Source organism: Anguilla anguilla, chromosome 17, assembly GCF_013347855.1.
Source record: "Anguilla anguilla isolate fAngAng1 chromosome 17, fAngAng1.pri, whole genome shotgun sequence".
In the NCBI taxonomy this organism is placed as follows: domain Eukaryota; kingdom Metazoa; phylum Chordata; class Actinopteri; order Anguilliformes; family Anguillidae; genus Anguilla; species Anguilla anguilla.
Window position 1 is genome coordinate 7,609,994 of NC_049217.1, and position 17,246 is coordinate 7,627,239.

The 17,246-nt window shown below is 46.4% G+C and overlaps 2 protein-coding genes across 2 annotated transcripts; both read left to right on the top strand.

The window, feature by feature from the left end:
• Positions 1-34: 34 nt before the first annotated feature.
• On the top strand, positions 35-5,861 carry asphd1 (aspartate beta-hydroxylase domain containing 1). Its single transcript, XM_035399316.1, has 6 exons — positions 35-342; positions 1,065-1,572; positions 2,325-2,531; positions 3,128-3,335; positions 3,904-4,017; positions 5,121-5,861. The coding sequence occupies exons 2-6, from the start codon at positions 1,090-1,092 to the stop codon at positions 5,228-5,230; spliced, it is 1,122 nt and encodes a 373-aa protein (XP_035255207.1). The 5' UTR covers positions 35-342; positions 1,065-1,089; the 3' UTR covers positions 5,231-5,861.
• A 3,578-nt stretch (positions 5,862-9,439) lies between these two features.
• cabp5b (calcium binding protein 5b) lies at positions 9,440-16,179 on the top strand. The gene is made up of 7 exons (XM_035397461.1): positions 9,440-9,635; positions 10,115-10,312; positions 11,528-11,558; positions 12,033-12,176; positions 14,122-14,231; positions 14,631-14,778; positions 15,938-16,179. Exons 2-7 carry the CDS (start codon positions 10,265-10,267, stop codon positions 15,964-15,966), a joined length of 510 nt encoding a protein of 169 aa, XP_035253352.1. The 5' UTR covers positions 9,440-9,635; positions 10,115-10,264; the 3' UTR covers positions 15,967-16,179.
• The last annotated feature ends 1,067 nt before the right edge of the window (positions 16,180-17,246 follow it).

The following is a 17,246-nucleotide window of genomic DNA, read 5'->3' on the forward strand; positions in this document are numbered from 1 at the left end:
CAGGGGAACTGCATGCACTGTGCTGAGAAAGCGGACTGGTTTTGCTTCAGCACCAGGCGCTGTTTCACCGATGTGTGGATGAAACATGATTCCGCGTGGAGCTATTCGCGAGAGGGGTGATTTCCCACTAGAGGGAAGAAAAGATCGTAAAGAGAACAGAAGATGAAGATTTTGAAATAACCACAAGAACATCTCCCATGGTCAAAAGACGCTTCGGGTTTTTCCGTGAAAAAGGAGGGGGCGATTCTGCTATTTTCGGGACACTCCGGAAATATCGTATGCGGAAAAGATACGTGAGTCGCAGAGGCGCAAACGACAAGAGAGAAAGAGAGCCAGTGAGTGGTAAGTCTCATCGTCGGAGCATTCATTACATTAAAGACGGAAGCAACACTTAGTAACACCCGCAATGATAACTGCGACAGGATATACCTGCATTTGCGACCGTTTTTGTGTATTCATTCGTACATTTACACATTCCTGCATCTGTTTACCTCACTCTCACCAACACATTCCATGCACATCTTTCATGCACGTTTAATTCACACGAGGTTTCGTAAGTGATATCCTGTGATGCTGGTAAACGATAAATACAGGCAGCTGTTTTACATGTTCAACAAATTAGATAAAAATTAAAATTAACAAAAGTCTTCATGACTGTACCACGCTATGTTTATGGTTTACCGTTATGGTTATTTGCGTCCAAATATGAAAATTTACTCTAAAAACAACTGTAGAGATGATTGATTCTTGAGTAGGTTTTCCCTGGAAAAGTGGTAGGACGTAGGAAAAAAATACAATGCGAATGCAGTATATCCAGATATCCATCTCTGTTGCGTAGGCTTGCATGCAGGAGCAAAGCAGTACACTGTAATTTAACGTGACAACCGAAAGCCATTTTAACCAATTAGTGGGCCTAGAACACTTAGCCAGTTGTGACGGACTTGAATGTTGTCATGTTTGTGTGCGGTGAGGTAAGCGCAGATGGAAGCTGAATGATGACATTTAGCACAAGTCTGCTTCATTTCCTTCACCTGTCCCTCTTCTGTGCTTGTGTCACTCTGTAGTCCACCCCAGCCTTCTCTTCCCAGGATGCAGTGGGCGCTGGACTTCCTGCCTCTCCCCCCCTGCCCGGAGCTGGGGACGCAGCCCCTGAGCGGGATTCTGTGGGCCCTGCTGGTTCTGTTCCTCTGGTACTGCTACCGGGTGGGGTCAGACCCCCCCGTGACGGGTCGGGTGCACCCGGGCAAGCTCAAGTCCAGCTGCGCGCGGGCCGGTCGGATGTCCCGGTCCGGCAGCTACGGCAGCGGCAGCAGCGGCGGCACGGACTCCGGGACCGGCGCCGCCACGGCCGCCATCGGCAACGGCGGAACCCCCTGCATCGCCATGGAGACGGAGGAGGAGGAGGAGGACGCGGGGCGTTGCCGCGGCTACCTCACCCCCGTGCTGGGCCACACTCTGTTCCCCGCCCAGGCCTCTCCGGCCAGCAGGAAGTTATATAGCGCCTTGCAAGAGTACGCCAAGCGCTATAGCTGGGCCGGGATGGGGCGGATTCACAAAGGTCTGAGGGACCAGGTGAGGCTGCGGGTTCGAGAGAGAGCGATGAAACGCGGGTCCCTATTGGGCTGAGCCCTCCCGTGCCCTGGGCGATGCAGGCCAATGGCACGCCGCTCTGCGGAGCTACCGGCCGCAGTCAGCGCTGGCGCCGCCCAGATTCGATATGAGAGGCTGCGAGGCTCATCCACGCACCAGGGTGTGGTGCCTTAACCGAATGCGCCACCCAGCAGCCCACTATAATTTTGGGGTTTGAGGAGAGGGGCATGAAGGGGTTGTCTGAGTTATTTATTTGATTTATTAAGGGCTGGTTTTTGCAAGTTTTTTTTGTTTAATGAAGGAACATCAAAAGGTAAAGTCTCTCTCTCTCTCTTCTCTACTCTCCCCTTCTCTCCTCCCTCTCTCCACCACTCCTTTTCTCCCCCTCTCCCTCTGTCCTCTCTCTGTTCCCCCTTTTCCCCCTCTCCCTCTCCCCCTCTCTCCCCCTCTCCCCCCTCTCTCCACCACTCCTTCTCTCCCCCCTCTCCCTCTGCCCTCTCTCTGTTCCCCCTCTTCCCCCTCTCCCCCCTCTCTCCACCACTCCTTCTCTCCCCCCTCTCCCTCTGTCCTCTCTCTGTTCCCCCTCTTCCCCCCTCTCCCTCTCCCCCTCTCTCCCCCTCTCCTCTCTTCCTCTCCCTTTCTCCTCTCTACCCCCCCTCTCTCCCCCTCTCTCTATCGCCCCTCTCCCTCTCTCACTCTCCCTCTCCCCCCTCTCTCTGTCTCTCTCTCCTCAGGCCAGACTAAGCGATCGCTCCTCTATCCAGAAGCCCCATCTGTTCTTCCTCCCCGACGTTCCCAGCACTCCATTCTTCCCACGCGATGCCCATCGCCACGACATCGAAGTCTTGGAGGCCAGCTATCCCATAATTCTGGCTGAGTTCCAGGCGGTGTACCAGAGGGGCATAGATCCCAAGCTGGGATGGACCTGCCAGGGACCCAAGGTGCATTTCTTCAGCTCGCAGAAGGCATGCGTGTGTCACAGAGATGCTAAGGAGGTTACAGGAGCCTTAGTCTTACAGCCAGTAAACCAAATACAGTGTTGCCCAGGAGACAGGGAAGAAGGAGGAGCCTCACTGCTTACTAATGACTTCTCTGGCCAATCAGAATCCTGCATCAGCAGGTACAGCAGCCTGATTGGTGGAATTGCAGAATGCAAGCAAGCGACCAGCTGAGGGTAGTAGAAATCAATGCCATCTCAATTCAGTCCATTCAGGAACTGGATGAGAAAGTCATTTTCCTGAACTGACTGCAATTTATACGAGGGACCCCAGCCTGAGCGCGTCCTGTCATGTGACCCTCCTCGAATTTGGTTTGCCTTTCCAAACTGTGGCCTGGGAAAGAAGTGCACATTTCTACATGTTTCATGATGCAATCTTATCACATATGTGTGAGGTAATGTTTAATTGTAACCTTGTCACATACATATGAGGTAATGTTTGATCCTACCCTCGTCGCAGACATTTGATGTAATGATTTATCATAACCTTGTCGCAGGAGTGTGATGTCATATCCTGTGTTCCGTCCCCCCCCCCCCCAGGGCCAGGCGGTGTTCCCGCTGTACAACGCGGGGGTGTGCGTGGCGGGAAACTGCCGGGCCTGCCCCTGCACCTACCGCACCCTCCTCTCCCTCCGCACCTTCATCAGCAGCAACTCCCTGGGGGCCGCCGGGTTCTGGCTCCTGGGCCCCGGGACGGCGCTGGGCGGGGGGTACGGCCCCACCAACACCAGGCTGCGCTGCCACTTAGGTGAGGGTCTGCACGGGGTCTGCAGAGTGTACAATACGTCTGTTTAAATGTGCATTTGCATGCAGGCATTTCATATGCAGTATAGGCTGCTTGCCCCTTTTAGATGGCTGATAGCTCTGTCCTGCCTGAAATGCTCACTGCTGTATTTAATATTTCACTGCACATGCACACTGCTGTATTTAATATTTCACTGCACATGCATACTGCTGTATTTAACACTGCACATGCTCACTTCCGTATTTAATATTTCACTGCACATGCTCACTGCTGTATTTAATATTTCACTGCACATGCACACTGCTGTATTTAATATTTCACTGCACATGCATACTGCTGTATTTAACACTGCACATGCTCACTTCCGTATTTAATATTTCACTGCACATGCTCACTGCTGTATTTAATATTTCACTGCACATGCTCACTTCCGTATTTAATATTTCACTGCACATGCATACTGCTGTATTTAACACTGCACATGCTCACTTCCGTATTTAATATTTCACTGCACATGCTCACTGCTGTATTTCTCTCATAACTGCACTCCTTCCCCCTCTCTGTGCCCCAGGACTGCAGACCCCCCCGCAGTGTGAGCTGGTGGTGGGAGGGGAGCCCCAGTGCTGGTCAGAAGGACACTGCCTCCTGGTGGATGATTCTTTCCTCCACACCGTCTCACACAACGGTCAGTACACTAATAATAATAACAATAATAATAATCACCATCATCATCATTACACACTGTCTCACACAATGGTCAGTACACTAATAAGAATAATAATTGTCATCATCATCATCAGCATAATCATCCTCACCATCTTCATCTTCATCAAAAAACCATTGTGCTTTTATATAATGTTTGAAGTGTGTTACCTGCATGACACATAAGCGCTTCACACCATTGAAATATGGATTTAAAAAAAAAAACCATCATTACATCACATTACAGTACTACATCAAATCTGAGCCCTAGCTGTGAATGCCTTGTCTGCTCTTATTTTGAAATGTGTGGCTGGGAGAGTGGGATAGTGGGGAGGTCTTTTGTTCAGGACCAATGGGAGCAGGTGGGGTTTGTGCCTTCAAGAGGTCAGTAATCTGTTCTGGTGACCGAGCCTTGCCTTTAGCGATAAGAAAACTTTTGTGTGGTGAGGCCTGGATGGGTGTTCTGTGAGAAATCGCAGTTAAATATTCAGTGTTAATTCAACACTGACAGTGTTAATTCAACTTTTATCAGATAGCATTTGGTCCCACTCTGGAATATGGGACCGTCTGTTATCGAGTTGAATGAACACTGGACCTTTCACTGTGTAGCAGATGAATGTACTACATTTCACTACACTTAGGGTACCGCATTTAGCAACAGTGGCTGTGTTATGGTTTTGGTCTGGGATCGGTAACCTACATTAGTACTTTACACTGCCTTTAGGGTAAGAATATTGCTAGCCTGGTTTAGATCACTGTAACCCATAGAACTCATAAAGGTGCCCTGATGTTATTCATCTTGCACTGTTACGTTGCTGTGCTAAATTGGTGTCTTGTAATGTACATTCAGATCGAACACAATGGGCAGACAATTACTTTTCCACGGTGACCCACTATGCTTGGGCTGCTACATCATGTCTAGGTGCTCAAATTTCATTTTGTGTTTCAAATTTATTTTTTCAATTTATTTTTTTTTATTTTTAAAAAGTAAAACATACAATACGTTAAAGGGACAGTGCAGGAGAAGTATGAAGCCCAAGATTTACTAAGCTGACCAAATCTCCTGCCATTTGCTTGCTTATGCAGGTGCAGCAGAGGACGGCCCGAGAGTGATCTTCAGCGTCGATCTCTGGCACCCCAATGTGGCTGCTGCAGAGAGACAGGCCCTGGACTACATTTTCTCTCCAGAGCAATAGAACTACAACTCCCACTGTGCACTGGTTTTACTGCCTGTAAATCCTTACGGTTCCATGCTATACGATGTGTTCTTAAACCAAATTAAAGACCGAACTAAAGGGCATTTTCTAGCCTGGAGCTGAAGCGTTTAAAACAAAAGGACAAATTTGGAGTTGGATATGTTGCCAATGGTGATACTTAACACTCAGAACACAAAAGATATCCTTATAGATATTCAGGATTTGTTGCTTTCAACTTGATATAAAATCATGTTGAAGTCCCAGTGCTTCCTTAAAACTGTGAAGAAGAAAGATGTTCATCCGTGACTGAACATCGGTTTTGTGAATTTCTCTCATTTTGTGCCTGAAATGTTTTATTTTTTCTCTATGAACAAACTTCTGACTTATACTGTGATGTGACCGGCTGTGTAACTTGTCGCTGTGTAATTGCTCGTCTGAGTCTTTACTCAGAATATCAACTGACCGTGCTCAATGTGATGCCTCTGTCAAATGAAAAACCTAATTTAACCTATTTTAATAGCTTATGAAGCACATAATCACGGAAGCCACATTATGAAGATAAATGAAAGAATGCATGCATATGTGATTGGATGTAAATGCACCGTTAATAAACATATCTCTGTTTCCCTGTGTCCCTAGTTGGTGTACAATGATTACAACTGCAATACTGAGAAAGCTGTGGATTTATTTGAGGTTTTTTTAAATGTGAATTCAGGAGAGATAAAAGAACATAATTCTTTTTTTTGTCTGACTCGTTTTACTAAAAAGCCATTTCTATTTAACAAGACTAGTGCTTTTGTTTTGTGAATACTGTATATTGTAAGATGTGCTAAATGTAAGATGCAGCGTACAGTTTATTACTGATCTACTGAAATAATAGCTGACCTGTCCATGTGGGTAAATGATTTTGTCGTGATACAATGAAAAATCTTTCCCCTTCATGTGGGTGAAAACCAACAGCATGAACACACACCTATGAGCTTTTACTGACACACACAATACAGGGAAAAATAATGCATAATGCACAACAAAATGTACAGTGGAACAACCCCCCCCCCCCCCTCCCCCCCGAGGGATCAGCCGAGTTTGCCCACAGACGCTTGTATGAATATAATCCATTTATATAGCTGCGTATTTACAGAAGCACTTTAGTGTAAGCATCCTGCTCAAAGGTACAACATCATCGCCCCAGCTGGGATTTAAGACAGTTCAAAGGAAATGGACACACACACACACACACACACACACACACACACACACACACACTCGCTGTGATATTTGGCTCTCTCTCACTCTCTCTCTGGCAGCTGTGTACAACCTGCCTAATAAAGTCCAAACTTCAAAGACAGTGATGAAATATCCACCCACCCTTTATGTGAATGGACTGTAGACAATCTCTCTGCTGTGATAGGCTGCAGCCTGAACTGCCCAGTTTAGCCCCTCCCTTCAGGGTCTTACCTCACAGTGCTATCACCTTTATCAATCAGACTCTAAAGTTCACCCAGCTTCCATTTTGTGTTAGTAAGCCAATAGGCAGCAACTTCTCGAAAAATTACAGTCAGGTGTGGGTGGGGCTCCATTTGTACGTGGCCAATCAAGCCAGTTCAAAGCACCGACAGATAACATGACAGCGGCTAAAAGAAATCAGACGACAGAAAGCCCAAGCGTCCTATTCATACATTCTAGAGCAGGATTATTAGCTCAGTGAGCACTCAACTCATTAACTAATGCAGATGGTTAAACGGCTGAATTAGTTTCTGGTTTTAGGGCGGAAACAAACCCAGCAGAACCCTGTGTCTCTCCAAGGGGAGGTGAATACCACTGGTCTAGAGACAGCAGCATGTCCACATTCTGTGAAGAAATGTACAGAAGTACAAAAAACGTTTGCAAAAAAGGTCATTGCTTATGTAATTCTGATCATTTTAAGCTTTGCACAGATCAATTATAAGAAGGCAGTGGCAATTTTACATTGGGACCTGTGGGGCTGAGCCAGCAGATGGCGCTGTAGTGCAAAATGCGTGGTAACCATGGTGGTAACAAAGATCTCTGATTAATCAAGAAGCTATTTAAGGCAAAATACAGCTTTTTGTGCCTGAGTGTGTGTGTTGTGTGCCTGCGTGTGTGCGTGCATGCCTGAGCGTGCACATGTGCGTGCGTGCATGTGTATGTCTTTGTGTGTGCACGTCCCTGCGTGTGTAATAATAATAATAATCATTATTATTATTATTACTATAGTAATAATTCTAATAATAATAATAATAGTCATTCTTATTCTTATCTATCTCTGTTGTAGCATTTAGACGGTGCCAGTGCTGTCCGTGGCCTGCAGTCTGACAGGCTAATGTACAGGTGGCCTTAGTGTGGCCCAGGGATGGAAGGGTTCCAGTGGGCCAGAGGAGGGCACCTGCTGGTCGTTCTCAAAGAGGGAATTCCAAACTGGGCTGGAAGAGGGGGTAAAGGCCCAAAGTAGAAATTAAAAGTAATGTTAATGGATCACATTTACATATCCCTTTTCAGAATCTCTGAGCGGTTCACAATGAAGGGGGAAACTTACTGCTCCCACCAGAGGTGCATAGCCCCCATCTGGGTGACGCATGACAGCCATTTTGTGCCGGAACACTCAGTTTACCACAGCTGGGATCCAGAGGGAGGAAATCACTGAGACAATTAACCACTATTGCCTCCCTTCTCTCTGTCACTAGATGATCTTTCTTTTTTCCAACACATCTGTCCATTCCCCATTCTTCTCCCTGACTCCCTGTCATCTTTCCTTCCCTCTCCCTCTCTCTCTCTCTCTGTTCTCCTACCAGCTGTTGTGCAGTATGAAACTCAGTGTGCAGAAATAAATCTTTTTATTATGAAGACGAAGATTATGAAGTTGTACTTTGCCAATGCATGCTGCGCCCCATCCCAGTGCAGTGCTCCCTGTAATCCTTCTCACATCTGTCTGGTCCTCTGCTCTGTTTCCATCTCCCACTGCTCACTTCACTGCCTCCTCCACCCGTCCCGCCTGAGCATTGTTTCACTGTCCCCTCCACCCGTCCCACCTGAGCATTGTTTCACTGTCCCCTCCACCCGTCCCGCCTGTGCCTCGTTTCACTGTCCCCTCCACCCGCCCCGTCAGCACCTTGTTTCATTCTCTCCCCCCCGCGCAATGACTCCCTCCCCTTTCCTTTCTGCTGTCGGCACATCTGCACCTCTTTATCGGTTTCTCTTCTCCTCACCTTCCTTCCATCCCCCTCTCCTTTCCTTCATCTTTATCCTTTACCTCCTCTACTGCCCTTCCTCTATTTCAGTCCTCCTCTTCCTCCTCTCTTCTTTTCAATTCCCATTCCCTGCTCTACGCACTTTTCTTTCCCCCCTTAATCCACCTCTTCTCTCTGCCTCTCTTTCTTACTCTGCATACATTTTCTTTTATTTTACACCCCCCCTCACCCCCCACCTCCCACCTCAATCTGCTCCTCCACCGCCCCACACAAACACTAACCATGAAATCCATATTAATTCCTTCAGATCTAAAACTGTGCATTAAATCCCTTACGCAAACAGATTTGAGATCTCTGGGTAAAGAGGGGAGGGGTCATTAAAAGTGTACATAGCTGTGAGAGGAGAAGGGGGGGGGGGGGGGGGTTTATATAGCAGGCCCCTTCCGTCCAGGGAAGTCCAGCGCATAAAAGCTGACGCAGAGACGCGGACTGGTAACACTGTACTGTCGTAATGCTCATCCACGTCCCAATTCACTGTGTACTGACCCACGTGCAGACAGTGTCTTACATTGCCCATAACCATCATAATTCTTCTGCTAAATAGTCTACGCTGAGGTTTAAAACGTGATCGATCTCTTTCTAATGTGACAAAGCATCTGTCAGGAAGAAACACCGGAATCATGATACTTTTCATCACTATTTGAAAAATGCTTTTTCGGTGCTAGTGTATTAAACTGAACAAAATTCAGTATGAACCTGTCAACTTAAATGATCGATATAGCGTTGTTTCAATAGGAAATGTGCGCCAGTTTATAACGGTAAGTGTCGGACAGTGTCAGCTGACGTCTGTACTTGCAAGGCTGCCCTGCCCTCCAGGGCACATCCCATCTCTGTTTACACCCCTCCTTTGACTCCTCCCTCTCTCTCTTTTTCTATACCTTCCTCCTCCTTTCAGCCACAGTTCTCAACATACAGACAGAGAGAGAAAAAGAGAGTGTGAGAGAGAGAGAGAAAGAGAGAGAAAGAAAAAGAAAGACAGTCACTACTTTTCCAAACAAGAAGGAAATATAAGCAGAAAAATTAAAGAATTCAAGACTGGAGCAACACAAGAAAGAGGGGAAAAGCATTGGGAAGAAGGAAGAGAAGGCTTCACACTTTTCATGAGGGGACTTTTTAATTCACCGCAACACAGGGTTAAGGTAGGAGTGACAGAGAAACTGCTTACTTATGGACCTTGTTGCAATCATTTAAATGCAATCAGTTATCATAATTACATGAGCATACATTGACTAATGTGGTAGTGCCGACTGGCAATTTAAGAATAAGAATAATGAGTACTATTGCTTACCATGATTATGATTGCCTTATTGACAACTGTCTTATTATTGAACAACAACATCAAAGGGAATATAAATAACAACTAACTAAAATAAATAATTAAAATGAGTACAAATGCACCATTTAAAACAGATTACAATCATTACCCTAAGTACAGTGATAAGAAACAAGTGATGTTACAACATATTATAAATGCAAAAACATTTTCTTTAAAATGTTTAAATATATGTTTTAATTTTGTATACAACAAAATTCTGAACTGTACAGCATGCTGGACAAAGATATTCACCACAGAGGTGAGAGCAGGATGAAACCTAAACTATTCTATTTTTTTTCTCAGAGGGAGGGGCCTAATATAATCAGACTCCAGTGAAAGACACACAGCCAAGGTACAACAGGGGACACAGAACAAGCCGACATACACACACACACACACGCGCACACGCACACACAAACGCACACACACAGCCATTTTTTCCTATTGCCAGCCATGAGCTTTGGAGCAGCTTGCATCTTTCTCAGAGGGGGCAAGAATAGAGTAAGTGCCTTTGTCTGTGCTTGTCCTGCCTGTCTGTGCTTCACTGGTCTGTACTGCTCCGGTCTGTGTCCGTGCTGCTCATTTCTGTGTCTGTGCTCCTCCTGTCTGTCTGTGCTGCTGCTGTCAGTGTCTGTACTGTTCCTGTCAGTGTCTGTGCTGCTCCAGTCTGTCTGTGCTGTTCCTGTCCGTGTCTGTGCTGCTCCTGGCAGTGTCTATGTCTGTGTCTGTGTCGTACCGTAGTGTACTGGACCAGGCAGCTACTGACCTGGTCCTGGAGTCTCAGGGTCTGCTGGTTTTCCTTGTTACTCCGCATGTGATTGAGCAATTAAAGCCGGTGTGTTGGTCTTCACAGTGAACTCCCTGCACCTGGCCGCTGGGATCTGAAATAGTTTTTAATTTGAGATGAAAAAGAAAAGAAATAGCAAACCATACTACTCTCCAGGAGCAGGATCACAGACCACTCCTCTGGCTGTCAGTGCTGGTCTGTAGGGTGGACGTTAAAGTCCCAGACCAAACTTTAGAGCTGGATTGTACAGTGTCTCCACAGTGTGTCATCTCACTCTGAATGTCTGTCTATATCAGCTCTGCAGTACATTTTGTAGAGAAGGAGGATTTAAACAATCGAAACTGCAGAGTGAATACTAGTTGAAAATGTACAGTCATTTGCAATATTTTAGATTACAAGATCTTTTTTCCCCCAAAATCTATGTTGTGCATACTGTATACACGTGTGTACAAAGCTAATTAGTGGAAATTGTGAAAGAAATCATATTGGAGGGCAGCACGATTCTCTTTATTGCATGTTCACATAGGTGACGTCACTCCACTACTCCAGGTGCTGCAGGTAGCGGCCAGCCAGACGGTGCAAATATTCTGTTTTCATTTCGACACAGCGCGTAGCCTAATCTCTTTTTGTGTTTTGACCCCTAACGACAGGTTTATTTAATTATCTTTTTATGTAATTCGACTGAAATGTAGTGCAGGTCGGGATTAGAACAGCTGTGAGAGAGAGCGTTTAAAAAACAGGGGGAAAATGTGGTTGGACGGAGTAAAAGAATTATGAAGATAATAGTATATGAAATAGTATGATAGTATGAAAAGGAAAATCGCTAACAAAAAACAAAAAATTAAACAAATGTCGAGTTTAAATACTCTAAAGTACTCCGTGGAGTTAAACATACACAGCGAAATGATTTTCTGTAAACTGTTTTGCAGGTGCGATCGCTGGCACCTGACGAAATAGAAGGTAATTCACTCCGATCTGTTGTTCACCAAATTCGACATCTGTTCTTTCTGCGAACTCGCATGCAGCTGTTATATTTATGAGCGGCGATCACTTTTTACGATTCACGGATTAACATCAGAGGATCAGCGTCTTTTGCCTGTTTCTCATCGATCTCTTCGTGTTTTTACATTGCATCTCAATTACACATTATGTACGCTACCAGCTGCAAATCCTCTTGGTCAGTCACTGCTTGCTGTTACAAAATCTATGGTAAATATATTGTATTACATATAGGGCTGAACGATTTCTATGTGTCACATACACTTATCAATGACTAACAACTATACATATGTATGTTTTCAGGACATATTATGAAACAGAATGTAATATAGATGCATTTTCTTTCCAAACTTTTAAAACATTTGTAACATTGGAAATGTCATTGTTTTTTGGAATGGGTGGTACTGACCTCTCCTTAACTGGCCCGTCCCGTAGAGTTGCGAGAGGCCTTTCAGGAATTCGATAAGGACAAGGATGGGCTGATCAGCTGCAAGGACCTGGGCAATCTGATGAGAACCATGGGGTACATGCCCACTGAGATGGAGCTGATCGAGCTGGGTCAGAACATCAACATGAACCGTGAGTGTCCGACCGTCACCTCCAAACCTTCATCAGCGTGAACCGTGAGTGTCTGACCCCAAACCTTCATCAGTGAGAACCGTGAGTGTCTGACCCCAAACCTTCATCAGCGCGAACCGTTAGCGTCTTACCGTCACTCCCAAACCTTCATCAGCGCGAACCGTGAGCGTCTTACCGTCACTCCCAAACCTTCAACAATGTGAACCGCAAGCTTCTTTCACTCCCAAACCTCCGTCAGTATAAACTGCAAGCATGTACATTTTCTGTGACCCCAAAGTGCGGTTTGGTTGGTGTGAATTTTGGTTGAAACTGCATGATGCTCAGTTTTTCACATGTATCTTACACATGTATAACCTCTTTACCGCGTTTCACGACCTGTCGGTGCTGTTGCAGTGTTGTCATTAGAACACACACTGCTGCAAGGCACGTTTGCCCCTCCCTCCAAACAACAACGTGTTAAAAGATTTCACTGTCCGGTCGTGCCGAGTTGGTCTACGTGGTTGTGCAGGACACGCTGCGCTAGTTGCAGAAACGCTTTTCTGCCGGCAAGAAAGTTGATCACCTTTTTCTTCTGCCTCCGCCATAAAAACCCTGGCCGACTGCATCCCCTCGGCCTCTTGTATCCTTACACCAACAAATAATCCCGCCACATGCCCAAGGCACTGAAATGCAATCTGTTTCTTGCGCAAGTATTTTATCCCGGACGATACGGCTAAAATCAAGGCCGAAATTAATCCCTCTCGCCGTGGTCACGGTCTCGACCTGCATTACTCGCAGCGGAGAATCCGGCCATCTGCGCTAACCACCGTTTGCAAAGGACCAGGTGCTGCGCTTAATACCTGGTAAAGGAGGGAACAAGATGTAATATAAAATCACTTATTATTCATTATTATTACCAGAGTTTGCTGGCTTGCAAAGGAACGCTGCCTTTGAAGAACACTCGCTGCTGCCCAGCGACCGTGTGCAAATCTGGATAAACGGTTATGGGCGAAAGCCAACAGACACTGGCAGCGAGGCACGCGAACTGATGACGGGCTTAGCCGGCGGGATTTTGTGTCAGAGTGTTAAGCGTATTATCAGAGGAAGGAAATCAGATGTTTCCCCTTTACAGAAGTACCTGAATATCATTTGGAAGAACGCCAATAAAATTGGAGGTTCAGTGTAGTTGTGTAGCATATTTATACTGCAGTTTGTCATCAGTTTCTGATCATTCTGTAAAATTTTCCCCCCTGGGAGGGAATTCAGCCCCCATGGAGGTCCGCAAATGGAGAGTCAGCAGTGGGGTGAACATCCTTCCTCTCTGCATTGGAGGGCAGTGTGGACTTTAGTCTGTTTCGTCCTCTCTGCATTGGAGGGCAGTGTGGACTTTAGTCTGTTTCGTCCTCTCTGCATTGGAGGGCAGTGTGGACTTTAGTCTGTTTCGTCCTCTCTGCAGTGGGGGGGCAGAGTGGACTTTAGTCTGTTTCGTCCTCTCTGCAGTGGGGGGAAGAGTGGAATTTAGTCTATTCCATCCTTTCCACAGTGGGGGCAGAGTAGAGTTTAGTCTGTTCCATCCTTTCCATAGTGGAGGGCAGAGTGGACTTTAGGCTGTTCTGTCCTTTTTGCAGTGGGGGGCAGAGTGGAATTTAGTCCATTCCATCCTGTCCGTAGTGAAGGGCAGAGTGGACTTTAGTCTGTTCCGTCTTCTCTACAGTGTGGTGAACTTTAGTCTATTCCGTCCTCTCTGCAGTGTGGTGGACTTTAGACTGTTCCGTCCTCTCTGCAGTGTGGTGAACTTTAGTCTATTCCGTCCAATCTGCAGTGTGGTGGACTTTAGTCTGTTTCATCCTCTCTGCAGTGGGGTGAACTTTAGTCTATTCTGTTCTCTCTGTAGTGTGGTGGACTTTAGTCTGTTTTGTCCTCTCTGCAGTGGGGTGATCTTTAGTCTGTTCTGTCTTCTCTGCAGTGGGGGGCAGGGTGGACTTTGAGGACTTTGTGGAGCTGATGACGCCCAAGCTCCTGGCCGAGACCGCTGGCATGATCGGACTCAAAGAGCTGAAAGATGCCTTCAAGGAGGTGAGCGCCATGGAAACCACCATTAGCTCTCAGCCAATCAAAGGACTGATGTGAGAGCTTTGGCTATATACACATGTACAGCGCATTAGTAAACTGACACTTTTTAGAAAGTATAATAATAATAATAATAATAATAATAATAAAGGTGTAGATTCAAAGTGTGGAATACAAGTACAGGATAACAGCAAATGCATGCGCTGGAAGACAGATGTGAAGAAAAGGAATTAAATCCAAGTTTTCAAAAGCTAAAGTTAATCTTTTTTTAATCTGGAGGTTCTCTGTAGATCTCATAGAAACACACACCTTCTTCCCAGAAGTCTCAGCGTCTCTGAAAGTGGTCTGTCTTCCTTGCCTGTTCCGCCTTGCCCCCCCCCCCCCCCCCCCCCCCGCCCCGGTCAGTTCGATGTGGACGGCGACGGCGCCATCACCACGGAGGAGCTGCGGAGCGCCATGAGCAAGCTGCTCGGCGAGCAGATGAACCGCGGCGAGATCGACGACGTCATCCGGGACGCCGACAACAACGGCGACGGCACCGTGGATTTCGAAGGTGAGGCCGGGGACGCCCGCCTATCCCCGCGGCACCCCCTTCTCCCCCGCGACGCGCCCTCCTCCCGGCGGGACCCCCTTACCCGCACGGGACCCGCCGTGGACTGAAGGGGACATTCGAACCTACTCGGATATTCGAACTTATGAACATTTACTGAGTTTCCTGTAACCCTAGACTCAGGTTTCAAGGGCTGAGCTGACTGGGGTATGACTCTCTCTCTCTCTCTCTCTCTCTCTGTGGCTCTCTCTCTCTCTCTCTCTCTCTCTCTCTCTCTTTCTCTTTCTTTTCTGCCTGTGGTTAGTTTTTTGATAGTCTTTCTCTTTATGTTCTTTGTCTATTGTTTTTAATTTTGAAGTATAGCAATTTTCTGTGTTGGAAAATGTCCCAATAAAAGGGGTTTTTAAAAATCAAATCTCTGTGGCTCTCTCTCTCTCTCTCTCTCTCTCTCTCTCTCTGTGGCTCTCTCTCTCTCTCTTTCTCTCTCTCTCTCTCTCTCTCTCTGTGTCTCTCTATCTCTCTCCCGCTGTACAGCACGAGAGGCAGAAACGGGTCTGGCGTGCCCTGCTAAAGAAGCGATTGTTTCCCTCTAGGGGGGATACTGTTACACTGAGGGCCCTGTGACTGTGCTGACCCTGAGGAACCAGGCTGAGGTCACCCCCTGACACACGGCCATCTCTTAATTACAGGACACCATCGCCGCGTTTCCAGACCCCCTCCCCCCCCCCCAGGGGGGGGCCCAGAGACACCCCAGCCGCCAGGACACCTGAGCCACAAGCCACCTCACTCCTCCTTTTTCCACTGCAGAGTTCATCCCTGTGTTTCTCCTCTATCTTACAGAATGTGGAGTTCATTCCTTTGCTTCTCCTTCATCTTACGAAAGTGCAGCATTGATCCCTCTGTTTCTCCTCTATCTTACAGACTGCAGAGTTTATCCCTCTGTTTCTCCTCTATTTTACAGACTGCAGCGTTCATCCCTCTGTTCCTTCTCTATCTTACAAAGTGCGGAGTTCATCGCTTTTTTTCTCCTTCATCTTACAGACTGCAGTAAATCCTTTTGTTTCTCCTCTATATTACAGACTGCAGAGTTCATCCCTTTGCTTCTTCTCTTTCATCTTACATATCGCAGAGTTAATCCCTCTGTTTCTCCTCTATCTTACAGAGTTTGTCAAAATGATGTCGAGCCAGTGACAGAAGAAGAGAGGAAGACCACGTGGAAAGAAGGGATGCAAGAACAGTGGAAAGAAAGAGGGAAGACTGCCTGCAGCATAAACCCAGACTGTTATATATTTGTATATTGTTCTGAAATATCTACGTTTGACTTGTATAATACAAAAATGATTATTTTATGACTGACCTATACTTGAAATTGGTGATACGGGTATTTCTGATTATTAAAACAATACAGACCCAAGAACACTGACCAGTGTTTTTATAGATATGGAATGCAATGTGTAAATACTCATATGTGGTAAATGGTAAATGGACTGCATTTATATAGCACTTTTATCCAAAGCGCTTTACAATTGATGCCTCACATTCACCAGAGCAATTTGGGGTTAGGTGTTTTGCTCAGGGACACTTCGACATGCTCAGGGCGGGGGATTGAACCGGCAACCCTCCGACTGCCAGACAACCGCTCTTACCTCCTGAGCTATGTCGATATCATGTGGATTCATTCAATGCAGTTAAGTGGCTCATTTAGCTCAGAATTTACAGTCATTTGGCCAATATCGAGCATTACACTCAGGTAAAGCATGCCAAGTCAAGGAGTTATAGACCGTGCGGTTAGCAGGTCACTGGAGAAGTTGAATGCTGAGGAAGAAGAGGGATGGGGACGGGGCTGAAGGAGAGACGGTGTGAAGATCATCTCAGAACGAGAGAAGGGAGACCGCGGCTCGGAAGATACGCGAGGAGGAGAACGAGGGCGGGGCGGGGGGGATTTACGGACATGGGGATCTGACAGACGAGGGAATAAACACAAACACACAGCGATTTATGAATGGAATTAAAAAAAAACATGTAAAATGCTCAAAACAAACAACATGGCCGCTGATCCGTATCTCCACGGCGATTAGTGCAATTCCCTGAAATCCCCAGCATGAGAGTTTCAAAGGAGCAGATGGAGGATAAAAAAAAATCCTCCTTGCGGAATATCTCTCATTTTGGGATTAAAGAGGGAAAACTCTCAGAACCGAAATACTCGGAAGACAAGGGGAGAAAGAGAGGGAGAGAGAGAGAGGGAGGGGGGAGTGAGGGAGAGAGAGACAGACAGAAATAAAGAAAGGGGGAGAAATGTTCATGGACATTTACACATTTTTTATAAATTTGGCAACTGTTACATGATTTCCATTACTTACTCATTTAGATTAGCTAATTTAAATGACATTGTAAGCTACCTAAATCTGGGAAGATGGGGATGGGGTGGCGGGGGGGGGGGGCGGTGAGTGTGAGGTTGTTTTTAGTATTTT

Coding starts and splice junctions, on each gene's coding strand:
- asphd1 (XM_035399316.1), top strand. CDS start 1,090: ATGCAGTGGGCGCTGGACTTCCTGCCTCTCCCCCCCTGCCCGGAGCTG. Junction 1,573..2,324: donor ACAAAGGTCTGAGGGACCAG/GTGAGGCTGCGG, acceptor CTCTCTCCTCAG/GCCAGACTAAGCGATCGCTC. Junction 3,336..3,903: donor CAGGCTGCGCTGCCACTTAG/GTGAGGGTCTGC, acceptor TCTGTGCCCCAG/GACTGCAGACCCCCCCGCAG.
- cabp5b (XM_035397461.1), top strand. CDS start 10,265: ATGAGCTTTGGAGCAGCTTGCATCTTTCTCAGAGGGGGCAAGAATAGA. Junction 11,559..12,032: donor GGCACCTGACGAAATAGAAG/GTAATTCACTCC, acceptor CCCGTCCCGTAG/AGTTGCGAGAGGCCTTTCAG. Junction 14,779..15,937: donor CGGCACCGTGGATTTCGAAG/GTGAGGCCGGGG, acceptor TCTATCTTACAG/AGTTTGTCAAAATGATGTCG.